Source organism: Alosa alosa, chromosome 21, assembly GCF_017589495.1.
Source record: "Alosa alosa isolate M-15738 ecotype Scorff River chromosome 21, AALO_Geno_1.1, whole genome shotgun sequence".
NCBI lineage: Eukaryota > Metazoa > Chordata > Actinopteri > Clupeiformes > Clupeidae > Alosa > Alosa alosa.
In genome coordinates, this window is record NC_063209.1 from 28,102,859 (window position 1) to 28,127,858 (window position 25,000).

General features: G+C 44.9%; 2 protein-coding genes across 4 annotated transcripts in view; both read left to right on the forward strand.

Moving 5' to 3' along the window:
- The window catches only part of znf280d (zinc finger protein 280D), a 27,832-nt gene extending 7,044 nt beyond the window's left edge, over positions 1-20,788 (forward strand). For 2 of the 3 annotated variants that reach the window (XM_048231297.1, XM_048231299.1), the window contains exons 9-18: positions 8,038-8,195; positions 8,534-8,634; positions 9,386-9,532; positions 11,525-11,659; positions 12,429-12,664; positions 15,207-15,347; positions 16,199-16,258; positions 16,625-16,758; positions 16,904-16,934; positions 18,295-20,788. In XM_048231297.1, the coding sequence (XP_048087254.1) occupies positions 8,038-8,195; positions 8,534-8,634; positions 9,386-9,532; positions 11,525-11,659; positions 12,429-12,664; positions 15,207-15,347; positions 16,199-16,258; positions 16,625-16,758; positions 16,904-16,934; positions 18,295-19,339 (2,188 nt within the window). In that variant the 3' untranslated portion in view covers positions 19,340-20,788. The remainder of the gene's footprint in view (positions 1-8,037; positions 8,196-8,533; positions 8,635-9,385; positions 9,533-11,524; positions 11,660-12,428; positions 12,665-15,206; positions 15,348-16,198; positions 16,259-16,624; positions 16,759-16,903; positions 16,935-18,294) is intronic. The other variant, XM_048231298.1, reaches the window with a different exon arrangement.
- A 2,971-nt stretch (positions 20,789-23,759) lies between these two features.
- The window catches only part of mns1 (meiosis-specific nuclear structural 1), a 9,553-nt gene continuing 8,312 nt past the window's right edge, over positions 23,760-25,000 (forward strand). The window contains exon 1 of the mRNA XM_048231595.1: positions 23,760-23,911. Within this exon, the coding sequence (XP_048087552.1) occupies positions 23,909-23,911 (3 nt within the window). The 5' untranslated portion in view covers positions 23,760-23,908. The remainder of the gene's footprint in view (positions 23,912-25,000) is intronic.

The following is a 25,000-nucleotide window of genomic DNA, read 5'->3' on the forward strand; positions in this document are numbered from 1 at the left end:
AAAGTTAGAAGTTACCGCTGTAAAAGAAAGAGTGTGTTGGATTCATAACAAAATGAGAGCATTGTTGCAAAAATAGTTGTTAAATCTCAATTATGCTGTTTTCATAATTGTTGGTCGTCATAATTGGTCATGAATAGTTCATGTCAACGTTTATAACGAGCCTTTTGGCAATCATCGAGGGAAAGATGGAAACATCAGTTTGAAGAAAGAAGTCTAAGTTTGCAGAATGTGAAAGTGTAGCCTACCCACACTTTTGAAAGAAGAACATCCAGTGCAGGTGTTGCAGACAGCAGACGTGCGTTTGGACTGCATTGGACACCATTCGCAGGAGAGGTTACAAAATGGCTTGAATTGACCCTTGAATTGCCCCCCCAACACACACACACACACACACACACACACACACACACACACACACACAAACTCCTACTATGCTTCCTTTCAGTGTTACTGCAAGTGTGGTAGCGCCCCCTACCTCACGCCAACAGTCACAACGCCCACATGTCCTAGTGCTCCTCTCAGAGAGTGTGTTCTGTAGTACCCAACAGCACCCCCCCCCCCCCCACACACACACACACGCACACACACACTCCCCCTACCCCTCCTTAGTCTCTCTCAGATGGATGGAGGATCTGCGCCCCCTGGTCCCTGTGGGCTCCAGATGAGTAATGGCGGCTAGTTTGTCTGGTGTTAGCGCCGCGCCGCGGCTGGTGATTAAGCAAGCGGTGTCTGGTGTTAGCGCCGCGCGCCCAGCAGCCTAAAAAAACGCCTCGGTAAGCTCCTTTTAATGTGCAGACGCGTTTGCACCCCCCATCCAACCCTCACTGGCGAGCCTGCCGACGGGGTCACGCTTCACACGCATAACAATCCCTATTAGAGCAGCTGAGCTTGCAGAACAGTGCCGCAGAAAACTGGGCCGGCGGTTTGGGGAGGGGGTGGTTTTGTGTGTGTGTGTGTGTGTGTGTGTGTGTGTGTGTGCGGAGTGAGTCGTCGTTAAGGCATAACAGAGGGTCGTACGTAATTGCAGGTATTATAATGGCCATTACGCATGTTTAGAAAAGGGGTGAACAAGGCATACTCTAATTTGTCTTTTGATGAAAACCTTCAGGGAGCTGAGCTGCAGCCTTTGTTGTTAAGTGTGCGTGCATGTGTGTGTAGTTAATGGATGACTTGGTTCCACGGTGCGTTGAGTGTTTGGCCTGTGCCCCTCAACATTCCGCTGGACGCGGAGCGGAGTGTGAAGAATGCTCAGCTGTAGCATCCTCCATACACACAAAAAACTTGCCTTATTGTAATCAGGTGTGTGTGTGCGTGCGTGCATGTGACTAAATTCAACACGCATACAGCCATGACACTCTGCTAGATTTATGGCTACGTTAAAGCTCAGAGAGAGACACAGCAGCACCCGGGCGTCGGGTGGGCCACCGTCTATATTCAGCAGCTTTCTCCACAGTTGTGCAGCAGGCGGGCGTGTGGTGGGGCAGAGGCGTCTCTGCTGAGCTGGTGTGGTTGTGGTCTCTGCTGAGCTGGTCTGGGTGTGGTTGTGGTCTCTGCTGAGCTGGTCTGGGTGTGGCCTCTGCTGAGCTGGTCTGGGTGTGGTTGTGGTCTCTGCTGAGCTGGTGTGGTTGTGGTCTCTGCTGAGCTGGTGTGGTTGTGGTCTCTGCTGAGCTGGTCTGGGTGTGGTTGTGGCCTCTGCTGAGCTGGTGTGGTTGTGGTCTCTGCTGAGCTGGTCTGGATGTGGTTGTGGTCTCTGCTGAGCTGGTCTGGGTGTGGTTGTGGTCTCTGCTGAGCTGGTGTGGTTGTGGTCTCTGCTGAGCTGGTCTGGGTGTGGTTGTGGTCTCTGCTGAGCTGGTCTGGGTGTGGTTGTGGCCTCTGCTGAGCTGGTGTGGTTGAGGTCTCTGCTGAGCTGGTCTGGATGTGGTTGTGGTCTCTGCTGAGCTGGTCTGGATGTGGTTGTGGTCTCTGTTGAGCTGGTCTGGGTGTGGTTGTGGTCTCTGCTGAGCTGGTCTGGGTGTGGCCTCTGCTGAGCTGGTCTGGGTGTGGTTGTGGTCTCTGCTGAGCTGGTCTGGGTGTGGTTGTGGCCTTTGCTGAGCTGGTCTGGATGTGGTTGTGGTCTCTGCTGAGCTGGTCTGGATGTGGTTGTGGTCTCTGCTGAGCTGGTCTGGTTGTGGTCTCTGCTGAGCTGGTCTGGGTGTGGTTGTGGCCTCTGCTCTGCTGAGCTGGTCTGGGTGTGGTTGTGGCCTCTGCTGAGCTGGTCTGGGTGTGGTTGTGGTCTCTGCTGAGCTGGTCTGGGTGTGGTTGTGGTCTCTGCTCTGGCGTCGCACGCCGCCATTCTCCTTCCTCACATCAAAGCTCAGCTGTCTTGAAACGGCAGTTAGGTTGGAGCTTTGTTGTGTTCTGTTCTGTTCTGTTCTGTTCTGTTCTGTCACATCGCGTTTCCCACGACGAGGAAAACTCTCGTCTCCCTCCAACTTCATCATCTTCTTCATCAGCAGCAGCATCGACGTAATCAACATAATGGCCCTCAGGCCCTCGACTGCCTTGAGTCAGACTACTGGCTCTGATGCACATAAATAGAGATCTGTGCGGGAGCCATATCTCTCTCTGGCTGTCTGTCTCTCTGGCTGTCTGTCTCTCTCTCTCTCTGTCTCCGTCTCCCTCTCTCTCTCTCTCTCTCTCTCTCTCTCTCTCTCTCTCTCTCTCTCTCTCTCTCTTCAATTCAATTCAATTCAATTCAATTCAAGGTAGCTTTATTGGCATGACAAATATTTCTTTGCATTGCCAAAGCAGGACATCAAACAATACAATACAGAACATACGATAGATAAGACATTTATACATATAAACGTGTGTGTCTGTGCTGAAAATGGTAGGTATTTCATGTGTATAGTGTGTATAGTGTCTAATCACTGTCCCTCGCTCTATGGCATTCAGTGACATATTTAGCAGCAAGAGCTGCTGTCTGTCCTTGCTGTCCAAGTAAGACAGGCAGTACTTCCTGTTCTCCCAGGTTTCGGAACTCCGGGATTAGGTTGGTAAATTTATCGAAGTAGTATCTCTAATAAATTCATATTTCTTACATTGAAGAAGAAAGTGCACCTCCGTCTCAACCTCAACTGTCGTACAGTGACCACAGACTCTTTGCTCTCTTGGCAACCATGACTTTCTTAGTCTGCCTTTTTCTATGGCTAGGCTGTGTCTGTATTTGGTCAAGATCTGTCTCTGCTTTATATCTCTGACAGTAGAGAGATATTCTTCTAATTCATATTTAGATTTTATGGCCCGATAACATTCTAGTTTGTTTTGTTTTTTTTGTTTCATTATGCTAATGTTCCAAATATTTTTCTTTAGATTTCTGGATAATCTGGTTGAGATTTAGTCTAAAAGCAGAGCTTGGCTGAGAGAGTGTATTAGTATTTGTTAGAGGGGGATTACTTAGTCTCAGCACAAGCTGACTCGGAGGACTCTTGTCGGGGTTCAGATCTTGAGTTTTTGCTGCGATGAAATGCAGTGTGTCTCTGGGACTTGTTTGGAGATGCATCCAGAATTTAAGTGCTCTCTTTTGTATGTTGATGGCCAATGGGAATCTGCCTAATTCAGCCCTACATGCATTGGTTGGTGTTTTCTTTTGGATTTTTAAAATTAATCGACAGAATTCTGCATGTAGGGATTCTACAGGATGCTTGTCCAATCTAGTGTAGCTGTGCACACTGAGTGGACCCCATACCTCACTTCCATATAGCGCAATAGGCTGGATAACACAGTCGAATATTTTGCACCAAACTTTAATTGGTATGTTTATGTTCCAGAAGTTTCTTTTTATTGCATGTAGCGCTCTGCAAGCTTTTTCTTTTAGAGCATTCACTGCCATGCTAAAGCTCCCGATGCAGTTATGATCAAGCCGAGGTAAGTGTACTGCATCGTGTGATCTAGGGCGGTGCTGCCTAGATTGAAAGGGTATCTGTGTTCCTGACATCTGGGCTTCTTTTGGAATATCATAATGTTTGTCTCTTTTAAATTTACTGTCAGGGCCCAGTGCTGACAGTATTTCTCTAGCAGGTCCAGGTGCTGCTGTAGTCCCTGTGCAGTGGGAGATATCAGCACCAGGTCGTCTGCATAGAGGAGGAATTTAATTTATTTTTTCTTTTAGGGTAAGGCCAGGAGCTGTAGACTGTTCCAACTGCACCTAATTCATTGATGTAAATATTGAACAGTGTTGGACTGAGGCTACAGCCCTGCCTCACCCTTTTTTTGAGTGAAGTATTCTGTAATTTTGTCGCCAATTTTCACAGCATTTCTGTTTTCAGAGTACATTTCCTTAACTAATTGGTAAACTTTACCCCCTACACCGCTTTGTAAAAGTTTATAAAATAGTCCTTCATGCCAGATTGAATCAAATGCTTTTTGAAATCAACAAAACAAGCAAATATTTGTCCTTTTGTGTTTAGTTTACATGTTTAGTTATTAGGGTGTGTAGGAGTGTAAATGTGGTCCTAGAAAAGGGTAATTTGAAAGAAATCAATTTGACTTTGCTGAGGACATCGTGCTCCTTAAGGAAGGCTACTATTCTTTTCGTTGATAATGCTGCTAAACACCTTCCCCAGACTACTGTTCACACAGATGCCTCTAAAAATTATTGGGGTCCAATTTATCTCCCCTTTTGTAGATGGGTGTAATGTACCCTTGGCTCCAGATGTCAGGAAAAACAGCCAGAAGTTAAAGTGAGATTGAACAATTTGAGTATAGCCCTTTGCAGTTCAGGGGTGCTGTGTTTAAGCATTTCTCCTCTGATGTGATCAGGGCCGCAGGATTTTTTTGTTTTGAGTTTTTTAATTTTGGATTCAAGTTCGAATTGTGTAATTGGGAAGTCAAGGGGTTTTTTGGTTGTCTTTAATTGTCTTTTTTTCAAAGGGATTGTAATTTTTCCATGGTTTTTTCATAATTCGAATGTAGATCTTGAGGTTGGATGTCTGTATACAAATTTTCAAAGTGCTTTTTCCAGATTTCACCATTTTGAATCTATAAGTTCTGTGGTTTTGTTTTGCTCAGACCATTCTGTTTTTTCTTTCTCAGCAACATTTTATAGTGTTTAAGAGTTTCGTGGTAGTTCTTTCTAAGATTTGTATTTTCAGGCTGGTGGTGCTTTTGATTGGAAATATGCCTCAATCTAGTCCTGAGTTGTTTACATTCCTTGTCAAACCATTTTTCTTTAGTTTTGTTCTTTGCTCGATTTTTGTTAGACTTCTTCATGCCAGCTACATTTGCTGCTTTCAGAAATATTTTGTTTAGTTCTTTTGTGGCTTCATTAACACCAGTTTTGCTAATCCCAAAACATTTTGAGTTGTAGGATCTAATGCATTGTTTTAGTTCTGAAGAATTTAGAGCTTTGAGGTGTGCATTATTATTAGTATATTTGAGGTTGAGGTGTGCATTATTATTTGTTACCCAGAAGTTTGCTGCACAACAGGTGAAGTATATTTTTAATTTCCCCCAGCTCTGTGGGTTTGTTAGTGGTTAGGCCTACTGGTTGGGCTGCTGCGGCTGCATAGGTCTGAGGCCTTTCCTTAGGGGGCTTTCTCATGGGGGTGCTGGCCTTCAACTTGGTGGGACGTGTGTGTGTTGTTGTCCTCGTACTGGTGGGAGAGTGGAGGGCTGCTGGTCTGTCCTCTGGAACACGTTGAACCACAGGGATGGGTGGGAGTTGTTGTTGATGTCGCATGAGCATGGATGGTGGTGTTGGGGGTTGCAGCCAGTGCACAGTCTTTGAGGGATTTTGCAAACTTTCCTATCCTGTCCTTGTGTAGGTGGATCCCGTCATACATATCCCTCAGGCTGATGGTGGGATGGTGTGCCATATGCACATTAGGCAGGGTTGTGCATCCTCTGTAGACATCCGCATTTATGCCATTGATGACATGAGGTCAGCAGTGGCCCTGTGTAGATAGTGTAGGTCATTGGTGCCAGTGTGAATGATGATTACCTGTGGGTTTAATGATGAGGTCATTGGTGCCAGTGTGAATGATGATTACCTGTGGGTTTCCCAGAGTCTTTCTTTCCAGCAGCTGTAATGCCTGCTTGGTTGTGCTGCAGTGTTTGAGGAGGACCTGGTGTTGTGGAAATAGTCTCTCAAGGTCCAGAAATTTCCTATTTGAGTCCATCAGCAGGACAACCTGCGGACGACCATCTGCTGTTCTGCTTGGCAGGGGTGTTGGGTGGGGTGGCTGGCTGTGAGAAGAGGGTGTAGCTTTGGGAAGAGCTGGTCTGCTTGTGGAAAGTTGTGCCACTGGAGTAATTCCATCTGCTGGTGTTTTGACCGATGTACTTGGGTTATGGCAGTTTGTATGGGTGCAGTATGGAGGCTGTGTACAGGCCTGTAGGTTAACTAGTTCTTTCATCTCCTGCAGTTGTGTTGTGAAGGACTTTTCTCTGCTGTTGGCATGTTTTTCTAAGTTGGTTATGTGTTGCCTTAGTTCTTTATTTTCGTCCTGTACCTCCTTCAAAGTACTCCTGAAAGCATCGGTGATTGTATTGATGTCAGTTTTAAGTTGTTGAACCTCATGTCTGAGTTGCTGCACCAAGTTGCTGTTGCTTGTCTCATGGAGTCTGGCCTGTATCTGCTCCCTGAACTCAGTAAAGTCCAGCTCCAGCAGTGCCAAGCTGTCCCTCAGCTGCCTATCATGAGAAGGGGGAGGGGGAGGGGGAGGGGGTGCTGCAGGCAGAGTGGGCTGTGTGTGAGAAGGGGAGGGGGGTGCTGTGGGCAGAGGGGCTGTGTGTGAGAAGGGGGTGCTGTGGGCAGAGTGGGCTGTGTGTGAGAAGGGGGGGGGGGTGCTGTGGGCAGAGGGGGCTCCTTGTCTGCGTGCTCTACAACTGCACCTCCTTTCTTCTTATCCACCTGTATTTTCATCTTAGGGAACTTTTCCTCAAAAGATATCAAGCTAGCCTCATTACCTTGCAGTAGTACTGTTCCTTTAGTGGTGTAGTATGTAATTGTGAGCACAGCATTATCTGTGTCCAAGCTGTCATCACTACATATGATGATCCTTCCACCCCGGCCAATCCCCTCTCTCACTGTAAACTTGTATTCACTGTATATGGCTTCTTTCCATTCAGGTATACAGTTTGTGTGGAAGATTAGGTTGTTTTTTATTCTCTTGCCCTTGATGCAGATATAGTCACAGAAAAGAGTGTCAGGATTTTCTTTAAGAAGTTTTTCTCTGTACTTCCCTCTTGCAGTAGCAGATTTGCAACTGTTAGGAAACTCCACCTCTCTGCTCTGCCCTAGCATGGTTGCCATGGTAGCCAGATGTTGCAATTTCCAACGGCTCTGCTGCACTCTGCCATAACAGGAGAAAATTCTCTCTAGCTAGTTAGCTAAGTGAAGTTAATCTCCTGATTTGATTTCAACAATTTGTTGTGTGTATTTCAATATTTAGTCCTTGCTTTCTGGATGACTATCAGGTAGAGATGTCTGTGCCTACCTTGCTGCTGGTTGGGTTGTTAGTGGCATGCCCTTAGAGATTGGTTCATTGAAGCTCTTTTGATCTTTGTTGTAGCTCTTGTTTGCTAATCTCTGCTATTGGGGTTGCTGCTGTCTACTTGTAGCATAGTCATCAGGGTAATTCAAGCTTATTTTGGTGTTTTGTTGTCTCTTCTTTTGCGAATATCACTTTTATCTTCAGACAAGATCTTCTCCTAGTTTTTATAAGTAATTATTTACAATTTTCTCCCAAAATGCTGTCCATTTTCTGTCCAAATATTTAAAAAGTTTAGGAGCTCATTTTAGTTGTGGCTCTTCAGAATTCGGTTCTCTCTTTCTCCCTATCTCCCTATCTCTCTCTTGTTGTCTTGTTTCTGTTGTCTTACTGTCAGCCCAACTCCTTGACGTTCTTTATGAAATCTGTTGTCAAGAATTTTCTTCCTGCCTCCGCTCTCTCTCACCCCTTTCTTTCCCCCTCTCTGTCTCTCTCTATCTTCTCTCTCTCTCTCTCTCTCTCTCTCTCTCTCTCTCTCTCTCTCTCTCTCTCTCTCTCTTCTCAGGTTTATGAACCACATGAAGCATCATCTGGAGCTGGAGAAGCAGAACAGTGAGAGCTGGGAGAGTCACACCACGTGCCAGCACTGCTACCGCCAGTACAGCACGCCCTTCCAGCTGCAGTGCCACATAGAGAGTGCCCACAGCCCCTACGAGTCCAGCAGTACGACACACACACACACACACACACACAAGCAGACTTTTCCAACTACACAGAGTTCCCACAACTCCTATATGTTTGAATCACACACACACACAGAAAGAGAGAGAGAAAAGCACACACACAGAATCTGTAATGTCTGTAAATTGATTCAGGTTGAGTGTTTGTTTCCATTCCCAGTAGGAAAGTGTGAGAGTGTTGCTGTTGAGAACGGATGAGTCTGTGACCTAAAATCAGAAGTAGCAGGAGCTGTCGGCCTCATTAGTTCAGCTGCTCATGATGCTCTGCTCTTGTGTGTGTGTGTGTGTGTGTGTGTGTGTGTGTGTGTTTGTGTTCTAAAGCTAACTGTAAGATCTGTGAGCTGGCCTTTGAGACGGAGCAAGTGCTGTTGGAACACATGAAAGACAATCACAAGCCGGGAGAGATGCCCTACGCCTGTCAGGTAACATCCGCACGCACGCACGCACACACACACACACACACACACTATTGCACATGCACACAGTTCTTCCTTCTGAGCTCAAAGCCTTAAAGCAGAAGTTCTTTTGTAGCTCACTGGTTATTTATCATTCAGCAAGTAGCCGTCGTAGAGTGAGATTGAAGATTTTTCTGATCTGTGTCTTTTGGAGATATTAAAGCAGTGTTTTTCAACCTTTTTTGTGCCACGGCACACTTTTGACACTTAAAATGTCCCACGGCACACTAACATCCTGTGTGAAGAAAAAATAAACATACCAGAGCCTAAAATTTCAAATAAATCACAGATATGGCCTTATTATGGCTTCTATGCAAGACCTGCTCAATAAAACAAGCGCCCTCTGTTTCATTTGTAGGTGACTATATATAATTTAATTGTTGTTATGAACTGGATATGTGATGATTCTGTGAATACTGGATATGGGGTCCCCGTTGTACAATGCCTGCATACCACAAATACTGCAATCATGCAATCAATGAGAGCATGTGTTTATAAATTCTTTGATTCAACAGTTGCTTTTCTGGACCAGTGAGTGACATTTGGGTAATTTTCTGCGGCACACCTGATGATCTCTCACAGCACACTAGTGTGCCCCAGCCCAGTGGTTGAAAAACACTGTATTAAAGGACAGTGTGGAGATTTGTGGGGGGTCAGCGATCTTTGTCTGCCTGTGAGCGATCGCAACAGAATGATGGTGTGTGTTTACCTGACGCAGGTTTGTAACTACCGCTCATCGTTTTTCTCTGACGTGGAGAGCCACTTCCGAAGCATCCACGAGAACACCAAGGACCTGCTGTGTCCCTTCTGCCTGAAGGTGCTGCGCAGCGGACACATGTATATGCAACACTACATGAGGCACCAGGTGAGGCCACACACCTGGACACGACACACCTGAACACGGCACACCTGACACCTGAACACGGCACACCTGAACACGACACACCAGTTGAGGAATACAGCTGCACGCAGCATAGGTGAGGAGACACACCTGTACATGCGTTTTACATAAGGCACACCTTATTGTATAGATACGATGCCACCTGAGTTGATCTCTCTCACACACACACACACACACAGATTTAGGTAGCCAGTCTCTCTCTCTTCTCTCTCTCTCTCTCTCTCTCTCTCTCTCTCTCTCTCTCTCTCTCTCTCTCCTCTCTCTTCTCTCTTCTCTCTTCTCTCTTCTCTCCTCTCCTCTCTCCTCTCTCCTCTCTCCTCTCTCCTCTCCTCTCTCCTCCTCTCTCCTCTCTCCTCTCCTCTCTCTCTCTCCTCTCTCCTCTCTCTCTCTCCCTCGCTGGTGTCCTGTCCTCTGGTGACCTGGAGCTGTTCAGTGGGCTAACCCGAGAGAGAATGAGAGGGAGGAGAGAGAGAGAGAATGAGGAGAGAGAGAGAGAGAGAATGAGAGGGAGGAGAGATGAGGAGAGATGAGGGAGAGGATGAGAGAGAGAGAATGAGGAGAGATGAGAGAGAGAGAGAGAATGAGAGAGAGAATGAGAGGGATGAGAGAGAGAGAATGAGAGGGAGGAGAGATGAGAGAGAATGAGAGGGAGGAGAGATGAGGAGAGATGAGGGAGAGGATGAGAGGGAGGAGAGGGATGAGAGAGAGAGAATGAGAGGGATGAGGGAGAGAGAATGAGAGGGAGGAGAGATGAGAGAATGAGAGAGAATGAGAGGGAGGAGAGATGAGAGGGAGGAGAGAATGAGAGAGAATGAGAGGGATGAGAGAGAGAGAATGAGAGGGAGGAGAGATGAGAGAGAGAGATGAGAGGGAGGAGAGATGAGAGAATGAGAGAGAATGAGAGGGAGGAGAGATGAGAGGGAGGAGAGATGAGAGGGATGAGAGAGAGAATGAGAGGGAGGGGAGATGAGAGAGGGGGGGGTGGTGGTGTCAGGTGCCTGGCTGTTGAGCTGTTGAAACCAGTGAATGGCTTCATCCGTCTTTCTCTTTCGCTCGTGCTTGGCGGGTCGGAGGCTGGGGGCCCGGGGCCCTCGCAGTCAGCAGAAAACAGCGGCGCTTGCTGGCTCGCTTGCTGGCTCACTTGCTCATTTTCTATCTCTCTCTCGCGTGCGTGCTCTCTTGCTCTCTCTCTCTCTCTCTCTCTCTCTCGTTCTCAGCTCCTGCGCGGCACGCGGGGATTGATGCGCCTGTCTTCCTTGCACCTTGGTGCCATACATAACCGCCTGAAAGCGCGAGCCGCTTCCTCCTCGGCCTCAAAGCCTTCCTCTGCCTGGCAACAAGACTGAGGTGCAAAAGCACAAGAAAAGAAATCAATAAAAAGAGAAGGAGTCCCTTCCTCTCTCTAGGGGCCCTGAGGAAACTCTGGAAGTTACAGAGTTGGGAAATCAACTTGCAATCGGTGCCACTCGGCTGTTCAAGAAGCACAGGCCAGCCAAAGCCGCTTGCTGTTGGCAGTCATGGGGTTAATGAGTGCATGAATGGTGGGAAACATAGTATAAGTCTCTATGTTTGAGTAAATAAAAGGTGTTGACTGAGCTCTGAAAGATCCACTCACTAATCTGTTAGTTAACTTTGAGGGTGTAGAAATGCAGTATGTATTCGAGCCTTCTCAGATTGGCTCTGTTGCTGTTGCTTTGTCATGACAAGAACAGAGTGAACCTGAAGCTGTAATCTCCCCCACCTGCAGAGAGAGAGGAGAGAAGATGCATGTGTGCTGTCTGGGCGTCCCCTTAAAGACGCGCGTGTGTGTGTGTGTGTGTGTGTGTGTGTGTGTGTGTGTGTGTGTGTGTGTGTGTGTGTGTGTGTGTGTGTGTGTGTGTGTGTGTGTGTGTGTGTGTGTGTGTGTGTGTGTGTGTGTGTTCCATACTCATGCCGATGCTGTGATTGATTCTGCAGAAAAAAGGCATCCATCGCTGTGGGAAGTGTCGACTGAACTTCCTGACGTACAAAGAGAAAGTTGAGCACAAGACTCACTTCCATCGCACGTACAGGAAGCCCAGGAGCCTGGAAGGACTTCCTCCCGGAACCAAGGTGGGACGTTTTTTTGTGTTTTTGTTAGCGTTGTTTCAGCCACTGTCACTAAGCACCATCACTAATTAACTTATTAGCAGTCTGGATCTCAGCATGGAGTCTCTGCAGTGCTCGTCATTGGCGTCATAATGTAGATTTGGTCAGGAACAAGGGATTGATCCATGTGGAGAACTGAGCACAAGGATTGTCTTGTTTTTAATGTTTACATTTAAAGTATTTCATCTTACATGTTTAGGTTAATGAATTTTGTAGGTGTTTGTACCGAAAATAATGTACAAAATCATTTAATCCAGATAAGACAATAATATGGATTAAAAAATAAAAAAGGCACTAATGAAAAAATAAGGAAAAATCCAGTGATTTTTCTTGGACACTTTTTTCCATTTATTTATGTATATTAAATTATTAATTATTACCGGTAATTATTTGAATGAAGGTTCTGGACAGAGGAACTTTCTCAGTTTGTAATTGTCTCAGAGTGTAATAAACGTTCTAGACAGGAGAAATATATTAAAGCATGCAGGAGAAATATATTAAGTATGCCGTGTAATGAACGTTCTAGACAGGAGAAATATATTAAAGTATGCCGTGTAATGAACGTTCTAGACAGGAGAAATATATTAAAGTATGCCGTGTAATGAACGTTCTAGACAGGAGAAATATATTAAAGTATGGCGTGTAATGAACGTTCTAGACAGGAGAACCTTTTGAGCACAGTTGACTCAATGTTTTTTGTCTGATCTGGTTCTGGTTCCTGTTCCTGTCTCAGGTGACTATCCGGGCCTCTCTGTCTGGAGGGTCCCCCACCTCCCCCAACACGTTAGGCAGGTCCAGCATCAGTGTGGTTCCAGGCAGCCCGGCTAGCAAACCCGTGGGCCGCCCGCCCAACAGCGCCGGCCGGGGCAAACCCAGCACCCAGAACCCTACGGGGCCCGTCAAGAACAAGAAGGAACGGAACAAACCAGGCCCAGTGGACCTCAGGAACTTCCATCTGAGGCATTTCAGGTACTGCACATGGTCCTGCCAATCAATGTCAGTGTTTCCCAGAGAATTGAATTCTATTTGTGGTGATAGGTTTGCAGAATTAACTTTAATGCAACAGTTTTTAACAAATTAGCACAGCGTGTTTATGATGCTAACCAGATTTTAAGCACAATTTAGTACAACCTGGAAAATCATTGTGTGGTGGTCAATGTTGGTATTGTGGTGGGCCGCCACAAATAAGTCAATGTATGGGAAACACTGAATGTTAATACAATTTAAACATATATTAAATTAGAAATCATAGAAATATTTAAGCCTGAATATTTCTTTAAATGTGTGTATTCTTTAAATGTGTGTGTAAAAATGAAGAAAATATGAGAAATATATTTTTAGCAAAAGGAAAGCATCACTAGTAGGTGCCCTGAGATTTGCACTGAGCTGTTCTGTGGATGTATGTATAATGTGAATGTCTCACAGTGCCCTGAGATTTGCACTGAGCTGTTCTGTGGATGTATGTATGATGTGAATGTCTCACAGTGCAGCTCAGGCAGGCTCTTGGCCCCTGGCACACAACCCTTTTGATCTGATCTCACCATCATGTTCAGAGGGTGGAAAACACAAAGTCAATGAAAGACTGAATGAAAGATTGGATTTGTAGGAGTTTGTGCGTTGGGCTAAAGGTAAAATGAATGAGTTGTGTTGATCTGATCTCACCATCATGTTCAGAGGGTGGAAAACACAAAGTCAATGAAAGACTGAATGAAAGGTTGCATTTGTAGGAGAGTGTGCGTTAGACTAGCGGTAGATCAAATGGATGTGTAGGAGTTTGTGCGCTGGACTAGCGGTAGATCAAATGGATGTGTAGGAGTTTGAGCGCTAGACTAACGGTAGATCTAATGGATGTGTAGGAGTTTGTGCGCTAGACCAGTGGTTTCTCAAATGGGGGTACGTGAAGGCACTCCAGGGGGTACGTGAGATTTTAACCCTTAGAAGCCGAAGTGCGCAAAGTGCGTCAAAAAACACACCCTTTCTTCTCTGTTACATTGCTCCGCAACTGTTCATAGCAGCGATAAGCCTTTATTGTGTGACAGAGCAGAAGTGGGGCTTTCCAACGAGACCACGCACTTGTCTGTACGTTAAAGTATGAAGATTTAAAAAAAAAATTATGAAATTAAATCAAATTGCATCATATTTACAGTCTCTGCGCTCACCTGCGCACCCATTACTCTCGTTTGAATTACTCGCAAACCCGTGAACGCATAGACATGGCAAGCATATCAGATGAAAGAGGAGACACAGGGCTATCCATTGGTACCAAGTATGTCGATCCTTCTGGCTTATGAAAACAGACGGTGACTGCAAAATAATAACGCCATGTACAAAAACCAACTGCACACTCATTACTCTCGTTTGAATTACTCGCGGACCTGTGATCGGATAGATATGCCACGCATGTCAGATGAAAGAGGAGACACAGAGCTATCATTTGATACCAAGTACATCCTTCTGGTTTATAAAACAGATGAAGTGACAGCAAAATAATAACTTCATATAGCTCGACTTACCTCTTACCGTTTTTGTCTGTTTTTGTGGCAAAGCATGTTTATAATCTAAAGCTATTGTGTGTTTCTCTATGGCAAAGAATGTTCATAAACCGGTTTTGAGATCCTAGCAAATTCCTGCATGGCATTCAATTCCAGGCTCACATTGCATCCCAATTTGTTCGACAAAGAAACACCTTTTTTGCCTTTATTTTGTTCATGGCAACGCAGTAAAAAGTTGTAGAGAATCATGAGTGCAGACAGGCACACACATGTAAACTCGGGTCAAGTCAGATCAGTTTGTGTTCCAGATATGGAGCGCAGAAAGGTCATTTTTAATCCCTAAATAAAAAAATGGCATTTATTTCTGTAAGGCGCACACCACATATGTCTGTAAATTGCTCAGCCCCAGAGAATCCCTCCCACTTGGCAATGATATTGCCAGATTCAGTCTGCCCTACACACATGAAATGCATGTAGAGCTATGAGCTTGCTGTGGTGAGATACATGTCAAAATATAAGATTTTTTATAATACGCTTTTTATATTTTCATTCTTTAAAAATCTAAATAAAATCAATGCTAGTACTAATACATGAAATGATGGCAGATCTGGTTAGCCCAGACTCTGCTGGAAAAAAACAATATGTAATATGTGTGTGTGGCAATTACAATGACCAGAATAAATCCTTATGAATAAAGGTAGTGAAAATGCCCTAAAAAACTAAGGGTTAAAATATACATATATTTAAAAAGTAGAATCCATGCAAAAATACTTTAAAAAACAATTATTTAATAAATATTTCAGGAAAATATAAGTTGTATGTGTATGTGTTAATTAGTTCCAAAGTTTAATAAATTAGACACTGATGGCACAGTGCTCTGTTTTAAGTCTTTTTTCTCAACTAAAAATGCTTTGCGCTGGTTAGGGGGTACTTGACTGAAAAAATATTTCACAGGGTGTACATCACTGAAAAAAGGTTGAGAACCACTGCGCTAGACTAACGGTGTCTCCCTCTGTCAGGGCCCCGGAGGGCAAGAGCGTGTGCATGGAGTGTTCGTCCGCCGTGAAGGACTTCTACGACCACTTCCCCCTGCTCCTCACCTGTGCGGCGTGCAAGTACAAGACCTGCTGCCGGAGATCCTACCGGAACCACATGACCAGGTGTGTCCTGCTGCCCTCTGTCCTGCCCGGTTCCGGCCCGCGTCAGACCCGGACGCTGGTTCTCTAACTGACTGCGGGAGTGTGTGTCCTGAGGGGCGTTCTAATTCGGCAAACAGTGGTGAACGCTTTTGACCAATATGTCTCTTCTGAACAGTCAAATTTGAAAGATTTGGTGTAAGAATTCCATTTTTATCGGTAACCCTTCGTCCTCTTCTACTGTGTATTTGTGGAGAACTACACCCTCAAACTGATTGTGTTTGTGGAGAACTACACCCTCAATCTGATCGTGAGTGTTCGCAAATGCCCGCGAAGAACTCAAAGGCAAATAGGAAACTGTTTGCAAACATTGGCAAATTTTTGTTTGCAACAACAAACATTCGCCTGTGTTTGCACATTTGAACGCACCTAAGCTGTCTGTGGTTGCTGGCCCAGGCAGCCGCTCAGTCTGGCACCAGTTGGACTCACTCCAGCCTCACTCCCAGGTTCTGTGTCCCAGGTTCTGTAAGGCCCAGTCCCAGGTTCTGTGTCCCAGGTTCTGTAATAAGGCCCAGTCCCAGGTTCTGTGTCCCAGGTTCTGTAATAAGGCCCAGTCCCAGGTTCTGTAATAAGGCCCAGTCCCAGGTTCTGTGTCCCAGGTTCTGTAATAAGGCCCAGTCCCAGGTTCTGTGTCCCAGGTTCTGTAAGGCCCGGTCCCAGGTTCTGTAAGGCCCAGTCCCAGGTTCTGTGTCCCAGGTTCTGTAAGGCCCAGTCCCAGGTTCTGTAAGGGACTGCAGCCAGTACAGGGCTTGTCCTTGGGTCCTGGTCCATAGTTGTTACTAATCTTCCTCATCGTCCTCATGTTTCTTCTGCAGATTTCATAGTGCTGGGTCCAAAGAGAGAAGGAGGAACAAAAGGATGCAGGGCGCTTCACGGTTGGTTCATCACTCAACGCTGAATGTTTTTTTTCTGTCATCTGTTAATTCACTTGGAGTGTGGACATGTAATATGAATAAAATAGTCATTACCAAGAGCCGTGGTTTTATAGGAGTTGCTGAAGAGATTGTGCTCCTTTAAGGTGTATAGGCGGCTCTGCAGCCACAGTAAGTCCATAGAGCATGTACAGGATGGTTAACTTGAGATTGAATTCTGTATAGTGTCATACAGAATTAGACATATACATATATACTATATTATACATATGTCCTTAATTCAATGAATTTCAATTTAATTTTAATTTACATGAATGTAAAATATTGTTTTATGTATCTAAATAATATGCGGTTGAAACCTCATTGCAGGAGCCTGACTCTGGTTTGCCTGAACTGTGACTTCCTAGCTGATGCTACAGGAAGTGACCTTATGAGCAAACATTTGATTGACAGGCCGACCCATGCCTGTCAGGTAATCATGGAGCAGCCACAAGAAAACCACGGTACGAGACCCACACACACACTCTCTCTCTCACACACACACACACACACGCTTTTGAAAACAAGAAATTAGAAATAAAGTCATCACAAATTAAAGCAAATATTGAGAGTTTAGAACTAAAACTCATTGTTTTTTCCTTTCTGTAGATTCTGTTTCTGACAAAACCAGCCTGGAAAGGCAAGTGCAGCACCTTGTTTGATGCTCACGCAAAGTATTCTGTCTTTGCTTTCAGTCTTGTCTTCCCTTTCTGATCCCATCTTGCTGCTGCTTCAGTATTCAGCTTAAGGGCTCCACCAGAAACACACTCTCACACACACACACACACAGGAGATGTACTTTATCTCAGGTGTTCACTGTACATAGCAGAAGTGTTTGGCGAGGCAAACCCTCTCGGAGTTGTTTGCCTTCTGGTGGTCCACTAGTGCGCTCTCCCTGGTACACACGTCTCAGTACAACACGTTTTCACACACCAAGCTAAAATATGCACCAAAAGAAATGCTTCACGCCCAAAAAAACCTCTAGACATACGCAAAACTAGCATCTGAGCAAGGTTGCCCTAAATATTATGTTTGCGTCTTCCTCAAACACTTGTATTTAATTCACTTTTTTATTGTAGTGAAATAGTTGAGTGCAAAAAGCAGCTTGTGGGTCATCGAACATTCTCTATTTATAGTTCCATTTAGATGGAGTGTGTGTGATTCGGTAGTCCCTGACCTGTGCATTGTGTTAGCAGCGGTATCATTTCCGGTGAAAAATGGTCCTTTGCGTCTCTCTCTCTCTCTCTCTCTCTCTCTCTCTCTCTCTCTCTCCATTAGTCTTAATTGAGTTGCATATTAAGTAGCTGGTGCGGGTGACCCGTGTAAGCGGAGGAGGGCATTCTGGGTAGTAATTAACGCGGTGGAAACACGGCGTCTTAATGAGGGACGAGCCGTGAGGAGGGGTCGCGCAGTGTCACCAGGATGTTGATAAAGGAAGAGCGTCTAATTGGTTTGGTATTTCTCTTTCGGTCCTAATGGACTAGGCTAGGTCCTCTGAGACCCAATATCCAACGCCCTCCGGAGACACAGAACAGCTCCGTGAAGAGTGTTTGCCCATTTATGTGGTGCTCATTGTGTTTGCCTAAGCTTGGAATGGGTGAAATGTCTGCCTACACGTGCATCATCAGCAACTCTGTTCTCTCTGCTGGCTGTTCTGAGTATTCCAAAGGGAGTCTGAATGTTGATGAACCTCTACAGGAACTCAAGGGCAGTAGCCGCAATAAGTCTTAGTCAGATGTTACTATGCAAAGCTTTTATTTTCTAACTAATATTCTCGTAACTAATATTGTAGATTTTCCACTGTTCCATTGTAGTATAGTAATGATTGTCTCAGTAGTATTATTCCCTTGCTCTTTCCTTCTCTAATCAAATGTGTGCATGGCTTTGGGCACACTACTTGGAATATTCAAACTGCCAAATGCTTAAGCTGTCAAATAAAGTTTCACTTAATCTGGAGTTTTACTGGGCAGCTTGGCTCACCCCCTCTCTCCTGTCCTTAGCAGATCTGACCTCCCTGATGTCAAGCCTGCCAAATTAGAGGATGACCTCGTCGAGTTGCTGGGCAACACAACCAAACAGGAAGAGGATGCACGCAAGGAGGAGGACACACCCTCTGGCCCAGCCCCGCCTTCCCCTGTCTCTGTAGACTCCGCCTCTGAGGGGCGGGTTCAGGAGACACCTGTAGAGAATGAGACTCCCCCAGAGCAGGAAAAGGACACATCCTCTGAACGCATCTCAGAGACGCCCACCGACATGCCCTCTGAGCACGCCTCGCCAACCGACATGCCCTCTGAGCACGCCTTGCCCACCGACATGCCCTCTGAGCACGCCTCGCCAACCGACATGCCCTCTGAGAATGTGACGCCCTCTGATCGCGATACGCCCTCTGAGATGCCCTCTGAGATGCCCTCTGAGATGCCCTCTGAGATGCCCTCTGAGATGCCCTCTGAGATGCCCTCTGAGATGCCCTCTGATACGCCCTCTGATACGCCCTCTGATACGCCCTCTGATACGCCCTCTGAGATGCCCTCTGAGAATGTGACGCCCTCTGAGATGCCCTCTGAGATGCCCGCTGAGAATGTGACGCCCTCTGAGACGCCCTCTGAGACGCCCTCTGAGACGCCCTCTGAGACGCCCTCTGAGATGCCCTCTGAGATGCCCTCTGAGCACGAGACGGCCATGGAACCAGATGGCCCTGTGGAACCGGAAAAGGTTGCAGAACCAGAGACCGCTGGAGAACCTGAGACAGCTAATGAACCGGAGGTAGAAACTGGAGTGGAACCAAGCACAGAGCAACCAAGCACAGAACCTCCGAGTGCAGAGCAACCAAGCACAGAACCTCCGAGTGCAGAACATCCTGAGGACGCAGAACATCTTGAGAACGCAGCAGGCGAGCTCGGGGAGGCGGGTGGAATTCCACTGGAACCTCTCACACCTTCCAAGGTTCTAGAGATGCCGCCACCCTCAGCCAATCAAAGCACTGATACGGACAGTGTAGACACGCCCAGCAGCCCAAACAGACCCTCAGAACCCGTCACCGTGTAGGAACAGACCCTCAGAACCCGTCACCGTGTAGGAACAGACAAAGAAACACTGACGTCTCCGCTGGTCTTTTCTCTCAAAGACTGCCACTGAAGTGGCTGAATTTCTGGTTGTTTCTAAGATCAGACTATCCTTCCCCTCCTCCAAACAACCCAACATGTGTAAATAAGTGCAGTCCATTATGAATGAGCAGGTCCAAAGATCCCTGGGTCTTCCTGTAGCCCCCCTTGCTATTTGCCCATTGATGTGATGATGGACAACAATGGCTCCCTTTGTTACATTCTTTTTTAAATAAAATCATGTAGTGTCATACGCATTGGCACATTGTTTCAGATTCGGTTTGGCTTGTCTGTCTGTGAATTTGACTCCATTCCCAGCGTTGGCTTGTATGTGTAAGCCTGTGCATCATAGACACTTGTGTTAAAGGTACAGTCTTTGATTTTAGCAATAGGCTGAACAGCCAATCACATGACGTCCATCCCTCCTGTGCTCCTAAAGCAACGTGCGGATTGGCTTGTGTTTTTTTTACGGCTCGATCCCAGCCACCCTTTTTGTTAACGTTTGTGTCCCAGAGCCAATCACATGACGTCCATCCCTCCTGTGCTCCTAAAGCAACGTGCGGATTGGCTTGTGTTGTTTACCCTTCTTGTTAACGTTTGTGTCCCAGAGCCGTTGTCGTGGCCAAACAACAGGCTTTTTTTTTTCTTTCATTTTTTTGCAAAAAAACCCTTCAAAGAATGGACAGCTGACAAAAAAGTGTGTGGGATTAGAATCAGGCACTACACCTTTAAAAGGCATGTGAAGCATCAGGTATGTACTGTAAAAATTGCCCCAGGATATCTGATCTTTGAGCTTCATCTTCACTAAACTCCTTTAATCCTCAATCTGCAAGGGTATTGGACTTATTTCCAATGGGGAAACCCTCTGATCTGCAGCCTCAAAGAAGAACTGTTGACGTCTGTTTGGTTGGTTCTGAATGGTGACTCTCCTTCTCTTCTAACCAGATGTTTTTTTGTGTCTCATTGTGTTCGTCTGCAGGGGAAGGGACTTGTTTTTTAAGGGATCAACTGAACTTCTTTTCTTTTCTTTTTTAATTAATTATTTTTTCCTTGTGGTTGGTTGTTGTCTTACAAGATGCATATTGAGCTATGATGAATCCTGAAGAAAAAAAAAAAAAAAAAGACTAATTAATAGCTACACAAGCAAAACTTTACCTTTTACCATTTAAAAGAACCTTAATGACCACAGTTCCTGGTGCTGAAGATGTGGAACTCATCAAAGAATCCACTAAGAACTTGTTCCTGTTTGCCTTTTTGTTTCCTTCTACACAGGACTGCAGTGTTTGGTTATGCCTTTCATACAGTATACAGCCCGAAATAGTCTTATCATGCAAGAAGAACTCATCCAGTGTTTTTCCAGCGAAACGGAAAATAAACTTTCATAAGATCCAGACTCCTGTAAATTGTCCCTTTTGTCATTATAGAAAAATCCGTCAACATTAGTCACTCAAAAGATTTGTCCTTGTCCTTTTGGTTTGCAAACAGATTTAGTCTTGTGGAATTCTGTATGTGAATTTGATCCCTTTTTACTGAGTGTGATATAAAAAAAAGAGGGCAATTAGATTTGCCTTTTTTTTCTCTGCAGACCACTGGAAAGCCCATCTCGCTCTCTCGCTCTCTCGCTCTCTCTCTCTCTCTCTCTCTCTCTCTCTCTCTCTCTCTCTCTCTATCTCTCTGCTGCAAAGCATTAGCTGGAGATGCTGGATGATTGTTCCCCCAGCTCAGGGAAAAAGACATCTGCTGCGCAAAACAACCCTTGGACTGTTATTAATGCATGGCAGGAGAGATGGGTGGATTCCTTTCCCAGACAAGTCCAGTTTAGGTCTGTATGCTGACTGCTTTTATGCTAAAGGTCTGTATGCTGACTGCTTTTATGCTAAAGGAATCACATTCTTCCTTCAGTTTCACCAGCCCTTTAAAAAGGAAATGTGTTTTCCAACATGTTACAGACCTTGGGTTTGATGACTGAAGGACTGAGTTGATTTGTATTTATTTTGGGAGATTACTATGCAAGTGGTGTGCTGTTGGGTTTTTTCCCTCCATAACTATTGGAAACTGAGACAAGTGAACACTGAACAGACAAGAGTGCGTTTGCTGCAAATCAAATGAGTATAGCGCCATCTTCTGTTCATCTTATGTTCTACAGGCCTGCCAAAAATAACATAGAAGTAGGCCACACCAAGCGTGACATTTCAACTCCGATTCATTTCAAAATCCTGATGGAAGAGCATGAAAGGTCAACATAAAAAGCATGTTGAGATATGAATGCCAAATAATACAGTTTGGCCCAAGCCAGACAGGTTTTCTTATACAGAGTAGGATTTGATTAACTTAAAATTCAATTTATTTTATTTGATATACAATTATTGAATATGTAGGCAGTCGGGCATGCCTAACACCAGACAGGTGACGTTCAACACTGACTCGTAGACATCAAAGTGTGTATTTCACTTTCTTGTTATATGTGTATGTTTATTTGGCTGTAACAGTGTATTTGTGTCTCTGTGTGTGTCTGTGTGTGTGTGCGCTTGAGGGACAACAGTGAGGCGAGTGAAAGCTGGTAAACAAGCCGCAGATAAATCTCATTCTTTGACAGGCGAGGAGGGAGTGTGTTGCTTGCAGCCAGTCGGCGCGCAGATAACACACACAAAGAGACGACAGGAGGGGCAAGCGGGGAGGGCATGGGCCGACTGGGCCCTCGTTGCCTAAAAATAAACACAGCGATGCCGTGACAGAGCCACGAGTACAAGCGCCCTCCCAAAGCTCCGCGCTATTTGCCCTCTCTGTGTTGGAGACATGCTTCTTCTACACCACATATTGTTCTCTTGTCTTAAAAAAACGCCACAGTGCGCGCCTTCGATGTCTCTACATGAAGAGAAAGCCTGTGTTCAGAGTAGGCTACTTAAAATGTTTATGTTTGTTTTATGTTCCCTGATAGAATCTGTAGGACTGAGCTTGTGTCTCCTCTTTTCCAGATGTGTATACTCCCCTAAATGTAATATACTGCTCAAAAAAATGAAGGGAACACTTCAATCATACACTGGATCGTTACTCTGACACTGTTTGGTTCTGAGCACAAATAAAACTTTTGAGGCGAGTGTTATATTTTGCAACAACTGTCAGATGTTCCGTGAATGTAGTTTGAGAATGGAGAAAAGGGTGGAAGGTTTCAAAAAATGTTTTTTAACAATGGTGGAAATCTGTAAGTGTTTTGAGCAGTGTATAACCATGGACTCTCATCTACTTATTCATCCATTTATATAGAATGAAAGAATTAACAACGTAGACTACAATTATTGTTTAACGTTTTACCAACCTCTGCATCTCTCTGTCTCACACACACATACCTAGACACACAAACACACACCAGTCTGTCTTTCCAGGCGTTGCAGTTTGAAGCATCACTAAGGACCTCCTGGGGGTGCACAGGCATCGGAAATGACATTCTAGAAGCCTCCGGCATTCAGCTGGAGTCGTTGGCGGCGGTGGTGGTGTTCCTTCCTGTCGCGGGCCTCACCTTTCCTCTGCACGTGTTGTGTGTGTGTGTACCCATCCGGCCTGGTGTGCCATACGTGCACTCTCACTAATAATGCACGCTGGGACTTCTACTCATCCTGAAAGTCAGCCATTGTCTTTGGATGACAAGCCGCATGGCCTGAGACCTCAACTGTCTTCATCTCAGAGATGCTGAAAGGCTCTCTCTGGCACAAAAAAAGCAAAGACTAGGATATAACAGAATACATTAATATGAAATGAAGGCATACACAGAAATAACTAGTGCCCCTGTGGCTGCCATGTTTGCCGTATTACTGTGGCTGTGAGGGCATGTTTTGATATGCAGATGCAGCATTTGTCATACAGTTAACCCATTTTGGGGGGGTGGGTGCAATCAGTGTTTTTCACTTGTGATCAGTTCAGACTGTCTGATTTCACACAACACAAATCCATTCCTCCTTGGTTGGGTGATTTGGTTGCTTTTGTGCAGATTGTTAGTTGTGTTTGAACCAGAGCACATGCTTCTTACCCCAGTGAATCAATGCATGAAAGCAAAACTGCCAAAGTACATAGAAACAGCCAGCGTATCGCAGTGTCGTTCAGACGGGAGGAAAGGTGAATCTGTTTTGAGAATACTTTAAACGAAGGACACTATCTTGTTCAGCCTATCTAAAATTCTTAAATCATTTTCCAAATATTTTACAGTAACACCTGTAATAGCAGGCCTACTATATCCAAAAAATATACATTGTAGCTCCGCCCTCCGCGTTTTCATTGGTCGATCGTTGGAAAATAAGGTCCAATCAAATTGGACATTGTTTCAGAGTCAAAAGGCGCCATGTTTCCTAGACAACAGAATTGTAAACAAATCCAACTGAATGGCGTGCTTGTTGGGTTGTTAGACCTAAGAAGAAGCGATTTAGCAAGCTTTTAATTGGCGGCCTGCTTTTCGGAAATAGTTTACTTGAATGAACGTCGGGCTCCATCCCAGCTTGCTGCTGAAATTTCAGGGAACAGCATGGTAAATTAAGTTTGAATATACTGCACATTGTGAGTGACATGATTGATGTGAAGGTTAATTAGAGTTAGCTATGATAGCTAGCAGTGGGACTTTGTTTCGAAAACTTTATGGCTGAGAGTTTTTGTCAGAACACAAAATAATTGTAAGTTAACATTATTAACGACTTTTTAAAGTTTACTCATTCCTGTGTATTATTCGTAAATTACACATGTTGGCAAGCATGCATTTAATGTATGGTTGGCCTAACGTTACACGTTAACGTTAACGTCAGATAAGTTAACATGGTCACGTATGTATCGATACCTAACCATGATCACATTAGCTTCTATCTACTGTCTGCTAAATCCCATAACCATAACCAGCCGTCAGATGCGCATGATAGTTTCCTGTGGTTGATGATGGGTATCTGGGTTGTGGAAAGGCCCCAAGGCCCAAGCAAAGAAACAATCAGGCTTACACAGAAATAAATCTATCGTTCTCATACCTGATGCCTACTTTTAAGATAACATTTAGGATTTTAAGATTTAGATTCAACTTTGTCATTGTGCACGTACGTACGTACAGATACAACGAAATGCAGTTTTGCGTCTAACCAGTCCAGAAGTGCAAAAAATCAGAAAAGTGCAATGTGATATACACAGTATAGTGCAGTGTAGACAATAGTATACAGGTAAGAAGGTGGAATGGTTTACAGTAATATAAATTAATATAAATATGTGCAGTGTAGTAGCCTTATAAGAGCAGAATAGATATGGATATGCAGTATGAACAACACAGACATGTGCATTGTAGTAGCAGTCACATTATAAGAGTAGTAAAAATAATATAGATATGCAGTGCATTAATAGTAATTATTATAAGAAAAACAGAATAAATATGGATGTTTAATATGAACCGTATAGACAGATAAGTACAGATACTGTAAGTAAAGCTATGTGCAGTGTAGTAACAATACCATTGCAGTAACAGTAGTACAAATAAGTGTATGTGCAGGATGAATAGTACCAAGAGCTTAGAATATGGTGATGTGTAAGTGTAATCACAGTATGTACATGGGTGGTGGACGTTTTAGGCAGATGTTAGGCACGG